Source organism: Prosopis cineraria, unplaced genomic scaffold (assembly GCF_029017545.1).
Source record: "Prosopis cineraria cultivar Desert tree isolate PC_DT_omini unplaced genomic scaffold, ASM2901754v1 PC5, whole genome shotgun sequence".
NCBI lineage: Eukaryota > Viridiplantae > Streptophyta > Magnoliopsida > Fabales > Fabaceae > Prosopis > Prosopis cineraria.
This window is the reverse complement of record NW_026555336.1, coordinates 41396033-41411918: the sequence shown is the minus strand read 5'-3', so window position 1 is coordinate 41411918 and position 15886 is coordinate 41396033. Positions and strand designations below refer to the sequence as shown.

The 15886-nt window shown below is 33.5% G+C and overlaps 1 protein-coding gene across 1 annotated transcript; it reads right to left on the bottom strand.

The window, feature by feature from the left end:
• Positions 1-6558: 6558 nt before the first annotated feature.
• LOC129310915 (BTB/POZ domain-containing protein At1g50280-like) lies at positions 6559-15026 on the bottom strand. Its single transcript, XM_054952806.1, is given in 6 exon segments — positions 6559-10022; positions 13162-13170; positions 13431-13497; positions 13699-13811; positions 13814-14903; positions 14997-15026. Coding segments are annotated over 6 exon segments (1551 nt in total). The 3' UTR covers positions 6559-9780.
• Positions 15027-15886: the final 860 nt, after the last annotated feature.

The following is a 15886-nucleotide window of genomic DNA, read 5'->3' as shown; positions in this document are numbered from 1 at the left end:
ATTTAAAATTTAATTATTTTTCTTAATGAGATCATATTACACAAAAACACTCACGTATCATAGAATTCATTTTCTTTTCTGGCATTATATAGTTAGACATGTTTTTGAATTATATCCTTCAAATAAATTTTAATTTGTCAAACTAATTTTTTAAGGATAAAAAAATATCCAAACATAAGTTACATTAAATAACATTTTCATCCCAACTTAAGTCAACAAATTTTATTGGGTTAATATGTAATTTAGATTCTGAACTATAAATATAAGAACAATTTGAACTCTATATTTGTAATTGATATATTTTGAACCCTTAATAATCAAATTTGAGATATCCTTGCTCTCGTCATTAATTTGGTCCTAATCTCTGTTAATAAAAGGGTTTAATGGCAATTTAAACCCTTAACTATAAACCTAAGGGTAATTTCAACCTTGAACTCATATTTGGTTCAATTTGAACCCTAAAAAATTAAATTTGAAGCAATTTTGCCTTTATTATTAATTTGGAATTAATGTCCATTTTCTTTAACCACAATTGGGGCTATGCTTCTTTATTTATGACACCATTTCTACTTTTGTTGTACTTCTTTTCTTGCTTTTTGTTTCTAACCCATGCCGCTTGGGCAAATCATGAAATCCATGAGGTTGGCTGCAAGTGTATATATATGATTTTTAACTATTAACAAGACTTCACAGCAAATTAAATTAAAATCAGTATAAATTCATATGAATCCAAATCACCTATATTAGAAATCAATCTTTAATTCACTAAATTAAAAGAAAATCAATTATAAATGAACCTCACATAGGTATCTATGAACTTGGATCCATTCGAAGCAATCAAAATGTCATATGCCAATGCAATCTCTAATCCAGCCATACGACAAATCCCCTAACATCACCCTTGAAGACATCTCTTTCTACGAATAGGTCCACCGAAATAAAACGCTCAATTCGAGCTAATCAATATGATTACTTGCATTAAATCATCCCCATCTGGCCTCTTGAATGCTAAGGATAGGTCAACCATCATTGACCTGGGTAACGAGTTTAGAGAACCAAGCTAATTGATCATGATTGAAGTAATGTTGTTTGGCTCGCACTAGATGAGTATGAGCTTCTTTTACAACGATGACAACTCTAGCGAACCTTGAACTTGTACATTTAGAAGTATTTGGAGGAGTATGAAACGGGATTGTTGTCAAAGGATTTAGCCATAAGGTTGTTGTGGGAGAGGAATTTCTATAGAAGGGTAAGGAAGGACTTTCTCTAAAAAGGTCTCATAGACAGAGGGAGAGGCCACCTGGGAATGTAAAGAGGCAAAGATGGAGAGAGAGACAAAAATCCAATGGCACTTATATGGGGCCTTCACTTAAAGTAACGAACATTTATACCATTTTAATAGTCGGGGCCAAATTGCTCTAAGTTGAATTGTTTAGGGTTTAAAATAAACCAAAAATGAGTTTAAGATTCAAATTGCCTATAGACCTATAGTTTAGGATTCAAATTGCTATTTAACCCTTAATAAAATCTAGATGATGAGGATTTTAAATGATGAGGATTTTATAAATTTGATTTTTTTAAAGTTTGAAATATACCAATTATAAGTATAGAGTTCAATTAACCCATATGCCTATAGTTTATGATCTAAATTTCATATTAAACCAACTTTATTTGTAAAACTCCAATTTTATAAATGCTAAGAACACACGAAGACAAGTAGTAGTTGTAGTAGTGGTGTGAAAAGTATTGAAGTCTCTTTTTCATATAAGAGTTCAAGGGAGTTGGGATAAAATGAAACTTTACTTTAAAAAAAAGCAATAAAAATAACATAATATAATAATTTAAATTAAATCATATCATGAAGGTAAAAAAATTAAATCATGTTATAACAAACTAAATATACAAACAATATATAATTATATTTGAAAAACATGTAAACAAATTAGAGTTGAAGGCCCTAAATAATAGGGTGACCTATGGTTGGATTTCAGCTTAAGTGGAGCTACGTCAATTCAAAAAATTAGAAGGAAGGAAGGGAGAAAACAAAGCATGAACCAAGCTCTAGTAAGACTTGAGATTTTAAACCTTTGAGAATATTTTGGAGCTTTTAAACTCTAAGGGTAAGTCTCTTACATCATTCCTTCTTCCTATTCCATTTTCTTAAATATTTGAGCTAGAGTTTGTATTGAAATGATGATTTTTGAAGCTATAGGTCCAAACTCATTAACTTAAATGAAATTAATGAGATTTGTTTAGATTATTTAAACTTAGTATTAACGACCATATGGGTTTTAGTGATTGTAGAGTAATACATACCCAAAAATTAGAACTTAATAGGGTTGTTAGAGGTGTTAGATAGCCATTAATAATTATTTATTAAAACTAACGTGAGTTAAAGGAAGCTAATAATTCTATGGGTAGGCTTGAATGTTAGGAATTGGAATTTTAGTAGTTTTGAAGTGTTGGGTAAATATTGGAAATAATCTTAAGAGTGATATTAATGACAATTGGTATGATTAATTATAAATTAATCATTTCTTGACACCATTTAAGCTAATTGAAGCTTTAGAAGTATTTGTTATTAAAGGGTAAACATTTTATTTTTCAAAGGTTTGAGGTAATTGAGAAAAATTTAATTTATAAATTTGCTTGTTAAATTGATTATAAATATTTATGAACTTGTTTGAAAATCATTTGATGCTTGGAGACTATTTTGATGCAATTGTGGCATTTGATAATGATTTCATGTGATACAAATGAAAATGAAATGAATGTTTTAACAATGATTTTGAAAATGATTATGGCTATGTGAATTTGAAAGAAGGAAGTGAATGGTGAGAATGATGAGATTTTGAATGAAAGCTATGAAGTGAAATTTTTACTTAATTGAGTTATTGTATAGATATGTGTGATTGGTGTGTGATATATTAAGGATATGAGAATTTCATTTTTATGAAAATGATGTTTGAGCATTCACATATTATAGTATGATGATTTGATAAAGTTACATGCTACGAGTCAAGCATGTGTTGCATTGCATGATCATTGGTGGCGGGAGTTCGTCCTAGGGAGAGTTATTGAGATTTGAAATCCATATAGTATGGCCACCATTCAAAGCTCGATAGCTTGCCTTTATTTATTTATCCTACTTGTTCTTCGAGAGACTGTCCCACTTGTCTATTGAAGAGCTCGAACCTAACTAGTCTCCACTAATTTATAAGGAGGCTAACTTAGGGGTACGGTACCCCATAGTTGTTAGTGTTAAGAAAAACTGTGACTTATAAGTGAGTGTAGTGCCTTGGTTGGGCAGCTTCTCACAAGGGAAATAATTCAATTACGTGGGAAAAACCCACTATATAGCTAATAGTTTTACATCAGAGGTACTATGAGGGTATAAAAATGACATTGATCATGCATATCATATTTTTATGCTACATAATTGTTAGTTTTGTGATTAGATGAATTGAATGGTTGAATATGTGAACATATATTAATTGAACATGCCACTTGCATCACTCTAATTAATTAACATATATTTATATAGGTTAAATTAACATTGGTTAATAAGTAGTTGTATTCACCCCTCTCTGAGTTAGGACTTAAGAAAAGCACTAAAGGCTTAGGATCTGTTAATTGTAACTATAGGCCTCTTATAGATTTAATTATGTGTATTTTGGTAATAATTTGCCAACTATGTATGTCACAACATATTAAGAGCATGTTACGGTACACCTTTGTATTTTTGGAAAAATAATATTTTTCAACTTAAATGCAAATATTTTAATACAAACTAGTATCTCATGCTTTCATAAACATATTTTACTCTGATTTTAGTTCATGAAATGATATTAAAGTATTTTATAAGTTTTGCAAATTTGAGATCTCATTTATGTGATTTTTACAAACTTGGTAATCTATTTAGGTGAATCTCGTGATTATCTTAATTTCAGAGTTAATTATGAATTAGTAAGAGCAACATTACAAAGCCTAACCTGACCAAGCTAAATCAATCCTTAGTCAAGTTAAATGGTAGATCCTTTATAGGCTCTTAACCTATTTTCACTTGTTTGTCATTCTTTGTCTAGCTAAATAAGGGAAATGAACCTCTCAATAACCAATCCAAGAGATAATGTATAGGGTGGCCAAATTGAAAATATGGTAAACGTATAAATTTAACTATGAACTGCTTTTCAAGAACCATTGGGTATCCTATATTATGAACTAGTACAAAGAAGAAATTCATAAACTATAAAAAAACATAGCATTTGGCACCTTTCCATCTATGTGAGTAAACGTCCATTTATTTTTCATTGTTAGGCCTACATTCATTACATGACCCTCTTTATCTCCCTTCATTTAGATCTCCAATTTTTTCACCTTCTTCAATGTCTCCAATCACTAACTTGCTCCTATACTTAAGGCTTTCTAACTCTCATCTCGATCTTGCACTCTCATGTCTCACATAAAAGGAAAGGCCAAAAGAATGGGTGCTTCTGAGTGAGTGAGTGAGAAGCAAGCCAAATACTTCAATAGGAGCTTTTGAGTAAGTAAGTTAATGAGAGAAAGAGAGAGAGCACATAAGGAAGGGTTAAAAGAATGGGTAGACCTATCAAACAATGAGGTGGTTTTAAAGAGTTTACAAGAGTTTTTGAAGGTAAGAGGATTGCATAGGTATGGTGGTAGTTATTGCAATGATGAATGGTAGACAGTGTGGTAGTGGTAGATTGTAGACATGGGCAAGGGATAGGGATAAAACCCCTTCTCAATCATGGCCATGCCTACCTTTGACAATTTGCGAGTGATAGGACTAAGAAGGAATTGAATCTAGAAACCCAAGACCCTCATCAAGCTAACTATATATGTTTCTCTTTTGTTTGCTTTGTTTGATTTGCTTTTATACCTTAAATTACATCATTTGATTAATGCTTTCATGCTTAATTCTTCTTGATATATATGTTTTTTGGGTAGAATAGTGAAAAATTCCTCTCCTCCTTTCTTTCTTTCACCATAGCTTTCATTTCTCGCTCCTCTATCTTCCAAATTGTTGAAATCATTTGATGACATTCTATTAAGGTTGTCGCCGATGGGGCCATCATTAGAGAAAGCAACAAAATGGTGAAAAATATTGACATTTGGAATGGAGAGAGAGAGAGAGAGAATTAGCTTTGAGAGTTTAGAGAAAGGGATGTGTATGAGAAAGAGAAAATGGGTTGAATGAATATGGGTCCAGCTTGTTGAGAGAGAATAGGTTGAATGAATATGGGCCCACTTTGTTGACTAAAAAATTTAATTTCTATTTTTCTAAATATCTATATATTTATTGACCACTTTGTTATCCATGCATCAAATTTTTGTCTACTTTGAAAAGTTGAATGTCTATAGGTCCCACAATAATAAAATTAATGGACGTTTATTCACGTAAATGAAAAGGTGTTAAGTGCTATAATTTTTTAGTTCATGTATTTCTTTACACCATTATATAATATAAGATACCCATTGGTTGTCAAAAATAGTTTATGACTAAATTTGCACATTTATCTTTAAAAATATAACATAAAGTAAAAGGGCCAAAATATATTTTAATATTTTTTAGAAGTAAAAATTCTAATTTTTTTTTCAAAGAGTAATTGAAAGGGGCCCTTATAGGCTATAGCTTGGCCCGCTTTAGATCCTAGAATCATCCTTGGAACCTTTCTATTTCCTTTATTCTCCTTTTCCTTGTATCATTCTTGGATTAAAATTCTAATTAGTTATGATTTAATATCGGTTTAAATTAAAAAGTTGAAAAAATCACTTTAAATCCAAACTATTGAGAATTATGATTTAATGGTAATAAAGGATAAAGTAGAGAACCCACCCAAGTAGAGCCCAGCAACTAAATAGTGACCACAGAAATTTTATTGTTGTATAATACGTAGTAGAATTGAGTCTGCTAAAGCTAATTCCACTATTGTAGCATGACTGTGAAGGATTCATTCTTTTTATATGCTTCTTTCTAGCTCTTCTATTCCATCACATAAAGCTCCCACTACACCAACATTTGGGTTTATTGGCATCTATCAATCATTTTCTTTACATCTTCTAAGTAACTTGCTTTTCTAAGAAGATCAATCATGCAACCATAATGGTCCATGTTAGGCTTACCATTTTAAAGAACCTTTTCCCCTCATCTACTAATCTTCCATGAGAGCACAAGCTGAGAATAGCAATAAAGGTAACTTCATTTAGTTGAACTCTGCTCCTTAACATACATGAGAATAGCTCTAATGACCTCAAGGTATCCATATGAACAACCAACCCATTTATTATGGTTGTCCAAGTATACACATCTTTTACTTTCACTGATAACTTTTCAAATAACAACGCCTCGTCAATGTACCCACCTTTTGCATATATGTCTACGAATGCTGTGCCTAAAGTTGAATTTAGGTATAACTTATTTCTATCTATATGTTGGTGAATTAACCTCCCTTGCTCCGGTCCCCTTATATATGCACATGCATGAAAAGCAGCTGTAAGCGTAAATTTATTAAGTACAATGTTATGTGATAACACAACTTAGAAGACAAGAAGCGCATCTTTATACCTCTTGAATTTTATGTAATCATTGATTAGTACAGTTTAAGAAACTACATTTTTATGTGGCATTTCATCAAACACTTTGCGGGCATCATCATAATAACTACACTTAACATATATATCTATAAAAATGCTGCAAATATAAGCATCCAATTGAACTCGAGCCCTAACAATATAAGACCTGTGAATCTATCTTGAAATAATTATCACTTGACAAAGTAGTTGCATGAAAAATGCTAACTATGACTACCCCATCAATGCCAGTCTTACTTGTTGATGTCATCTTCACAAAGTAGCTTAATACCTCTCTCGAACAATCATTTTTGGCATGCCCATCAATCAATGCAGTCCTTGCAATAACATCTTACAAGAAACTTTTATCAAACACTTGGCATGCACACTTCATAAACCCAGAATTAGAAAAAGCATGAATTAAAGCATTTCAAACAAAAAGATCAAAATGTAACCTGAATTTAAGAATTTGAGCATAAAGCATAAGTGGATCTTGAATATTAGACTTGGAGAACATCTTAAGAAGCAAAGGGAAGGTGTGTTTATCTAGATGTATGCCATTTTGAAGCATTCTTGCATAGCAAGAAAGGGTTATATGAAGGTAAGGAAAGTAGGAGAGAGCCTCAATCATTTTATTAAAGAAGCAATTGATAGGGGAATATATAGTAATAAGAAGGGAAGCATAGGAAAGAGGGCGGGTTGATAGAATGCAATATAGTGAATGAGTTCGTTAAGCAACAAGTTGTCATCTGAAAAGCTAGAAGCAATCATAACGGAGTGGATTTGCTTGCATTGTTTTGAAGTTCTGTGCTTTTGTAATAGAAAAACAAGTTTACCACATAAGAAGGCTAACACCATTGGATGTTATTTGTCTAATGCCATCAAACTTTGGATGAAGAGGCGTAAGAGGCTAATGCCATTGAAATTTTCAAAGCTAAATTTAGGAACAATTATTAACCTCTAAAATTTCATATTATTTCATTACATTTTTTTAGATTCTAATCCATTTTGACTCAATTATATATGTTTTTATTGTCCAAATTAGAAAAATGTACATTTTGTTTTAGGTTTGTATTCTTGGATTTGATTTGATATTTTTTGCCTAATTTCATGTTATTTTGGTTTAAGATTAGATTAGATGCATTTCTGGAGCTTTGTTGATATTTTTGGAAGGCTTTTGGATGAAGAAATCAAACACAGTGAATAATTTTGTTAGCTGCAAAAATAGTGTAAAATTGTCAAAGTTGTTCCAAAGTCGTGATTTTTGTTTGCGACTTTCACCACTGTCAGAAAAATGTTACATTTTATTAAATCTAAAATTGATTGAGTGGGACACTTATATTCAAAGAGCTCAACCCAGAAGTTATTCTACTCAATTTTAGACACATTTAGAGCTTGGTCGTGTTAGGATTTGGGTATTGGAAGAGTTAAGATCAAGAGATTGAAGCTTTGAAGACATTTAGAGCTCATTTTCTTTGGTTTTTTCATTCCTCTTCCCTTTCCTCTTTTGTAATCTGAAATGGGTCCAATTTTTTTTATATATTTACAGTTTGTGGATGATTATGAGTAGTTAAACTCTTTGTTCTAGGATTATTTGGAACCCTTGTATGGATGAACATGAAGTTCCTCCTCTCTTCTAATGATTAATGATATATATGTGTTTATTTTACTCTTTTCTTAATGCTTCTAAGTGATTGGCTACCATTTAAATGTTGGGTTTACTTGATTGATGCTTGAGAGGGCTAGGTTGAATATAGAACTTGGGTAAAATAGTGCAAGAACTTGATATTTACATGTTGAATGGATAGTTTTGCTAATAAGATAGAGATATACTTGCTAGCCTTGCATAGCCACATTAGGGTTGGTGTTTAAAATTGAATTTTATTAATTATAATAAGAGATTGGGTAATTAATTTAACTACATACTTGTTCATGGCTTGAGAGAGTTTGTCCAAGTATTTTTAGAACTCTAATTTAGCACTTATCTTTATTAAAAGCATTTATGAGATGAGATAATTTTGGTGTTATGAAATGCAAGGGGGATAAATAATTCTAGGACTCAATTTGTGTTTAAAGTGTGTGAATCAATTACTTTTTTCTATTTTCTAGTATTAGTTTAGTTTGTAAAATCAACTTTTTCCTAATTATGTTTGGCTTAATTTAGTTGAACTTACTTAATCTTTTACTTGATAATCATCATTTTTAGACAAATTATTGAGAGAATGATACTTTACTTTTCTTATATTATTTACTACGATCCATGCACTTACGGTGAGCAACAACAATTAATCTAAAACACCATGTAAGCTAGCTAACTACTTTAAAATCTCACCGAATGCACAAAAATAACACCAATTCGTGACAAACGCCTTACTCAACAACTCTTTAGTAAACCTTTTAAAAAACCAAACCATTAGCAGGGTTTAAGTAAAAATTCATAGCTAAGGTAGTCAACAAGGCCATGAAATGTTTGTGATATGGCATTTTAAAATAATGTCCCACATAACAATAATCTTCCCTTTTAAGCAACAATATCACATTAACTACTATTCTATGCCATCCACAGTTTCAAGTAAGAAAACATATTCTCAAACAGATTATAAGCCACATGAAATTTTGTATACTCGGCATTCAACCTCAATACACAATTACCATTTATACTAATAATTTCTACCATTGAGGATAGTTGTTGGCTAAAGATCTTTTAATTAATAATATTCTAAAAACTTAGTAAATGATGAAGTGTAGTACAATCTATATAATCAACCCCAACGTTTCCAAACAAGTGTTTAAATGATTTTTATGACAGTATAACCGAGCCTTTAATCCGGTGGTGACCCCCCAACGTTCATGTCTCCACCTTCAGGCTATATATAGCCATGGGTGCAGACAGAGCAATACAATCCTCTTGAGTTTTCAGGGTTCTCTCCTCCCTCTGTCTATTCGTCTGTGTTTACTTTTAGTCTCTATTGTTTTGTTCCCTCGTTTCGTCGAGGAAGTGCTTGTTTAATCCTGGAGAACTGCCGGTCGTCGGAAGGTGTGCCGGGATAGTTATTAAGGACAGTGTCCTTTCGGGCATGACTCAAGTAATTCGTACTTCATCGTTTGCGTTTCTGCCAGTGTCACCAACAAAAATTACATATTTATACAATCGGAGATGCATGTGTACGAGTATGTGATGATAGATAATCAACAAAATCTGGGGATGGCTCTAACGCGAGAAGGATGAATGAGTAAGGTGGATATCTGGCCATTGATCTCCCTACACAACTTCCCTAATTCAATGACCCTGCATTGCATTCTCTCGAGGTCTAATCTCATGTCTTGTCCAGTACTCTCAATACCAATATCCTGCTTTGATTGCTGAGAAATGAGAGCCTGCATGGTGATCCTAGGGGGGATTCTGGGATTTCTGGCAACATCTTTGCTCGCTTCATGTAACATCCTAAAAATTTTAAGACTCAAATTTATAAAAAAAATAAATAAAAATAAAATAAAATATCTATAATTAAATTAACATTTAGAATAATTTAATAGAGGCCCAGAGTTTGAATTTTACTAAGCAAAAGTTTGGTTTTATTTGATTTTTAACTATGGAAAAAATTACCAAAGTTGACCCGGGCTTTTGTGCAATAATAAAAAATGTTGGGCCCTTTCTTGTAATTTTCTCCAAACTTTTTGACCAGCAATTTAAAGACCAAAATTGATACAGAAACGCAGAAATTAAATTGGAAAGGAAAGGAAACGTATGAGAGGGAGAGAGGAAGAAGAGAAGAGAAAGGGAGGGATTTAGGCTTAGATCTAGGAGTCTTTGCGACCGTTGCGAGCTCGGCTACACGATAGGTAAACTCCCTACTTCAATCCTCTTCTCTTTCTCTTGATTTTCTTCAATTTTTGAAGAGAAAATTTTTAGATTTTGATCCCAAGGCTTTATTCTTGTAAGCTTTTGTTTCTTTGGATTCTAGGGAGCATGTTTTGAGTTTCTATATAGTGATCTAATGTTTTGAGTGAATAATTGGATGAAAAGAGGTGTTTTGGGCACAAAATAAACCTTGAGAAATTGGGTTTTTGCTCCTCAATGGTTTAAGCCTATTGATTTAGTTATAATTTTGCTATTTGAGCCCAATAAGATTTAAATTAAGGTTTGGTTTTCATTATAAGGGCTAATGGTGAAAGTTGGTGGCACTAAGTAAAGGTTTTTAATTGATTAAAAAAATTATATAAATTGAAAATTAGCCTAGTGATGGCTAATAAATGGTTTTGGTGGTTAAGTGATACTATGTGAATGGTTGGTTTAATATATGGACCATTAGGGTGGATTATGACTCATTGACCTAAGTTGTGTGGTATGAGTTATAGTCTTCATTAATGCTATTTGTCATGATAAGTGATGTGGATCACTTATATGTTGTAGAAAATTGTTGGTAGAACTTATTGAGAAGTAAGGAACAAGCTGAGCCCTATTTTGTACAAGGGGAACCCTTTTAGTACCAAAGGGTTGAGGTAACAGGGGAATTTATATTTCTTATTACTTTGTTTTAGCTATTTTTGAATAAATATTACTAATTATCATGCATTACATGTTTTAAAAGATTAAATGTGCTTTATAAGGGGTTATGGGGTACTACTTTGATTATAGTGCAAATATGTTTTCTAATTGTTTAATAACAATGTTTTTATGGAAATGAGATTTATAAATATTATACTACTTTAGAGTGTTGAATGGTCAATACTCAGGAAAGGTAGACAAGAGTAAAAGGCATGATCTCGGTGGGAGTTCACCAATGAGAAGGTGTGGATTTTTGATATTCTATGGCACACTGTCAATACTCAGTGTTGTCTTACGTATTGTGGGCTCAGTGCACTAAAGTGGTTAGTGTATTGAGTGTTCGACACCTCTCAGTGGGGGAGGGAATCTAACATATGAAGTGTGAGGTTGAGTGCCTAGGCCAAGGTAGCCCTCACATGGAAAGTAAGTTGGGCTGGCTCTGGGAGGGAGTTAGCTTCAACTGCTTAGGATTCACGTCGAAGGGGCATAGGAGGTTCGGTGGATTAGATCATGCCTTAGATTATGTTTTGTGCCTGTGGAGGTACAAGTAGGTATAAGGTTTACCTGCGAGTTAAAGAGTGCCAGGGGGCATTCTGTTGGTCATAAAAGGCCATACCGGCCTAGGTCATGCATTCATGCATTTTAAATGGCTAAATTGTATACTATGTTGAATTTATTATTCGTTTATTTGATTATGGCTTACTTTGTAATAATCAATGTAGATTTCGCTGTTACTGAGACTGTGGTTGTCTCACCCCTTTCTTTTCAATATTCTAGGTCCAGGCGAAGGATCCAGTGGTGGACGGGGAAAGGAGCAAAGCTAGGGGTTTGCTTGTGATTTGTAAAGAACTGCAACCCCTTTCTTTTGAGCAAATATATTGTAATGTATTTAAGATTAGGGTGCCAGTAGGATATGATTATGTATGTGTGTGTGAATATGTGTGGATTGTGTGCTTGTGTATAAATTTTTGTCTGTTTGCAGACTTGTGGCTAGGAAACTTGGTTATGGTGTGTGGTTTTGATGGATTTACTTAGTAGACCAAGTTTCTATTACAAGCAGATCTTTATTTTGATATATATGTGATTTTATAAGCAAATGCAAAGTGGTTGCATTGCAAATGGTGTGCTATGGGCAAACATACACCTTGGATAGAGAGAGTGGGTGCGTGGGCTCCACAAGGAGCTCTGAGCCAAGTGAAAATGTTTAGCATATGTATTTATATAAATACATGGTATTTGGATTGATTTGTGACCACTCTTGTATGATTTGTGCATTTTGGGGGTTTAGGGTCCATTTTGGGAAATGGCACCCGGGTGGTCAAATTTTGATGTATGGGGGTTTTCATCATTTGAATGTTCTATCAGGTGTTTTTAATCTTATTTGACGTGTCCAAAGTGTTTCCACAGGTTTGTGACCATTAGGATGAGATTTGGACAATTTTGAAAATGGTTTTTACCAAAAAGCTGCACTTTTGCATCCGGGTGTCCAAATCTTAATCCGACCGTTGGATTTCTCTAAAATTTGGGTCACAAGTAAAACCTTTTATAAGCTTCGTGTGGGCTTTGGAATCACGTCGATCGGATATCAGACGGAGAAACGACGCACTCCGAATTTGGTCTGGAGGTGCTGTCATGACAGCATTAAATTGCTGTCATGACAGCTACAGTATTGATTTTATAACCTGCACAAAATTCAATCCGTCCGTTGGATCTTTTCAAAATTTAGTATGATAATAGTATTCTTTAAAAGTGACATGTGGGCTTTAGAATCACTCCGATCGGAGTCAGATGATGAAATGGTGCACTCCGGAAGTTGGTCCGGAAGTGCTGTCATGACAGCTATTTTTTAGCTGTCATGACAGCAAAAATAATCAAATTTTTAACATGTCTAATTTTAAATCCGACCGTTGGATCTTTTTGAAATTTGGTATACTTATAGTACCCTTTGAATGTGACGTGTGAGCTTTAAAATCACTTCGATCGGAGGTCGGATGGCGGAACGACGCCTCCTAGAAGTTGACTCGGGAGGGCTGTCATGACAGCAATTTAAATGCTGTCATGGCAGCATCTTTTTATTTCTCTTTCGTCTAACTTGCTTCCGTGCGCTATAGTTAGAACCTATAATTTTTTTTAAGGTTTTAAATGTTTACTTTACAATCGTATATTTGCTTAGTGATTTAAATGGTTTGTTTCCTAAGTTGCTTTTAGGATTAACTCCTTAACCACACTTAGTTTATTTGAATTGTGTGATTTTTGGATAACACTCGGGGCAAGTGTTACACTTCAATACTCAGTTTCTTGTAATTAAGGCATCTGCACAATATTGATCTCTCCTCAAATCCCATTCCTGGATGCGACTGCTATTGTACATGAACGAAAGAGACAAATAAACAAGGTTAGATTTTCTGGGATAATTTATCAACAGACTGCCTTCCTTTTCTTTTATATTGAGCACTTGAAAAATCTTCTCTATCCTATTTCACATCGATTCTCCACAAAGATGATGATGGATTGAGCATAACATAAGGAAGAAATATTGCGAGTCATAAGTGTGATACCTCGATATAGATGTCAATGGCTCTGTAAACCCCATCAAAGCAATCCCTGGCACTATCTAGCAAACACTCTGCAACTCCCAGAAACTTAGAGATCTTGAGGTTCTGGTCCGGAATATCTCCCGCAGATAATTGTCAATCAATCTGCCAACCTTCTTCAGTTTCAGTACAGATAGCCCATCATCAGATTCAGCTTCATTGATCTTAACAAACACTCTAACCAATCTTATCACTAAATCAACATCGTAATAAACTCCCATATCATGACCGGAAACCAGCAAATCGTCTAACGTGGCTTGATCAAGCATCCCATCGATCAATTTTTCCAGTTCCATTCTGCATTCCTTTCCCAACCCAAACCTAGATACAATCCTCAATACCCAAAACAGTCCTCTGCAAGAGAAGGACTCCTTGCCGACTAATATGACTCCACGGGCTGCTGTTTCTGCAAGACCTACAAACTCTCTTCTGTTTCTAGCTCTGCAATAGCTCTCTTTGCCTCTGATTTGAGTCGATGCTCTTAGATAATGAAGAAGAAATCTGGTGAGCATCAAGTTTGTGTTATTTGTTTTATATGCCCTAAGATTCTGAACAAGTTTCTTAATGATCTTAGGCGGTAGATGACCCAAATCCTGAAACCACCATGCTTTTGTTGGTAGCATTGACCTGGTGGTTTCTGGGATAGCTTTGGTTGAAGAAGAGAATCTCTTGGCAGAACTAGTTTCTGGAGAAGACGAGGAGGTGCTAAGGGGGTTCGTATATGAGTTTTGGGCAATCTTTGCTAAGAGTGCACAAATGAACTTGTCCAGAAGACCATAGGATTCTGCATAGTCATAAAATAGATCACAATTCCGTAGACTGACGAGCAAGTTTTTCCATTTCCAGCAATAGATTTCCTCAAGAAATGACTCTGTTTGTCGCAGGAGATTGTCAGAGAGCATTTCATCATCCTTTCCGAGATGAAGAGAGCAGCAATGGAGGAGAGCCACATTGGATAGAGTGATCGGGATTCTGCCATTGTTGTAACAGAATCTGCAAACCAGCTCAAACCCATTCGGGCCTCCAGGGAAATCATCGATTTCAATCCTCAAGTTATTGATCTGATGAGGGCTTCGTCTCCTTCGTTGATCGATGATTTTCTTCAACCCGGCGTAGTATCTTGATATAACCTTCTGCAAAAGAAATGAAGCTAAGTCATTATCGCTTTCCTTCAATATGCAGTTGTTAGAGACAGAATGAATACTAAGATCCCAATTGATAGAGAATACCTCTTTTAGGAAGAAAATCTAATTAGCATCAACGTGGACTTGCAAATCACAAAGCTTGGGCATGGCTGGCTACTTGGGCATGGAAGGATTGAGAGAAGATGAAATGGTGTTGGAAGTGACAAATTAATGAATCATAGAGAGAAGGGGGTTGGGGAGAGTAAGAGAATATTCCGCTATCGTAGGTGTGGCCAGTTTATAAAATAGCCTGATCCTCCTCTTCTTATAATCATTCAGCCAGTATCTCACGTGTCATCTTATATGGTAACAGTAATTTGATTTGATCGAATAGCTCTAAAACTTTTTGTTGAGATTGTAATGTCTCTTGTGCAAACATCTCAGTTTTTGTCATTGTGCAAAATTTTTACCATTTATTATTTTTTTCTTATTTGATACTCCATTTTTAAATATATAAAAAAACCAACTCACGCAGTATAAAAATGTTTTTTGGGTATAATAATTATGTCTGCAAATTTAAAAATTGAATCAATTTATTTTGCAATTAATGAAATAAACTTTTCTAATAAAAATAAATATTGACTTTTTGAAATTTTTCATTTTGCTTATAAATAAAAAAACAGAAAAAAAAACATGATAGTTTACTCCCTCCATTCAAAAATATGAAGCATTTTTTGAAGAGTTGAATGTTTAAAAATATAAGATATTTTTAGTCTTTTGAAGTGTAATCATTATTTTTTTTTTCAAAACTGTCTATATTGATAGTCACTTTATATTTATTATAGAGTATTTAATAGGGATAAATATAAAAGATAGGGTTAATTTAAAAGTGAGTAATTATTTTATTGAAGGGTGAGATTCAATTAAAAATATTTTATATTTTTAAATGGATGAAGTATTTTATATTTGAAAATGGAGTAGCATGGTGGTGATACCCTATTATTAGAACAATGTCAGTTTGAATAAAG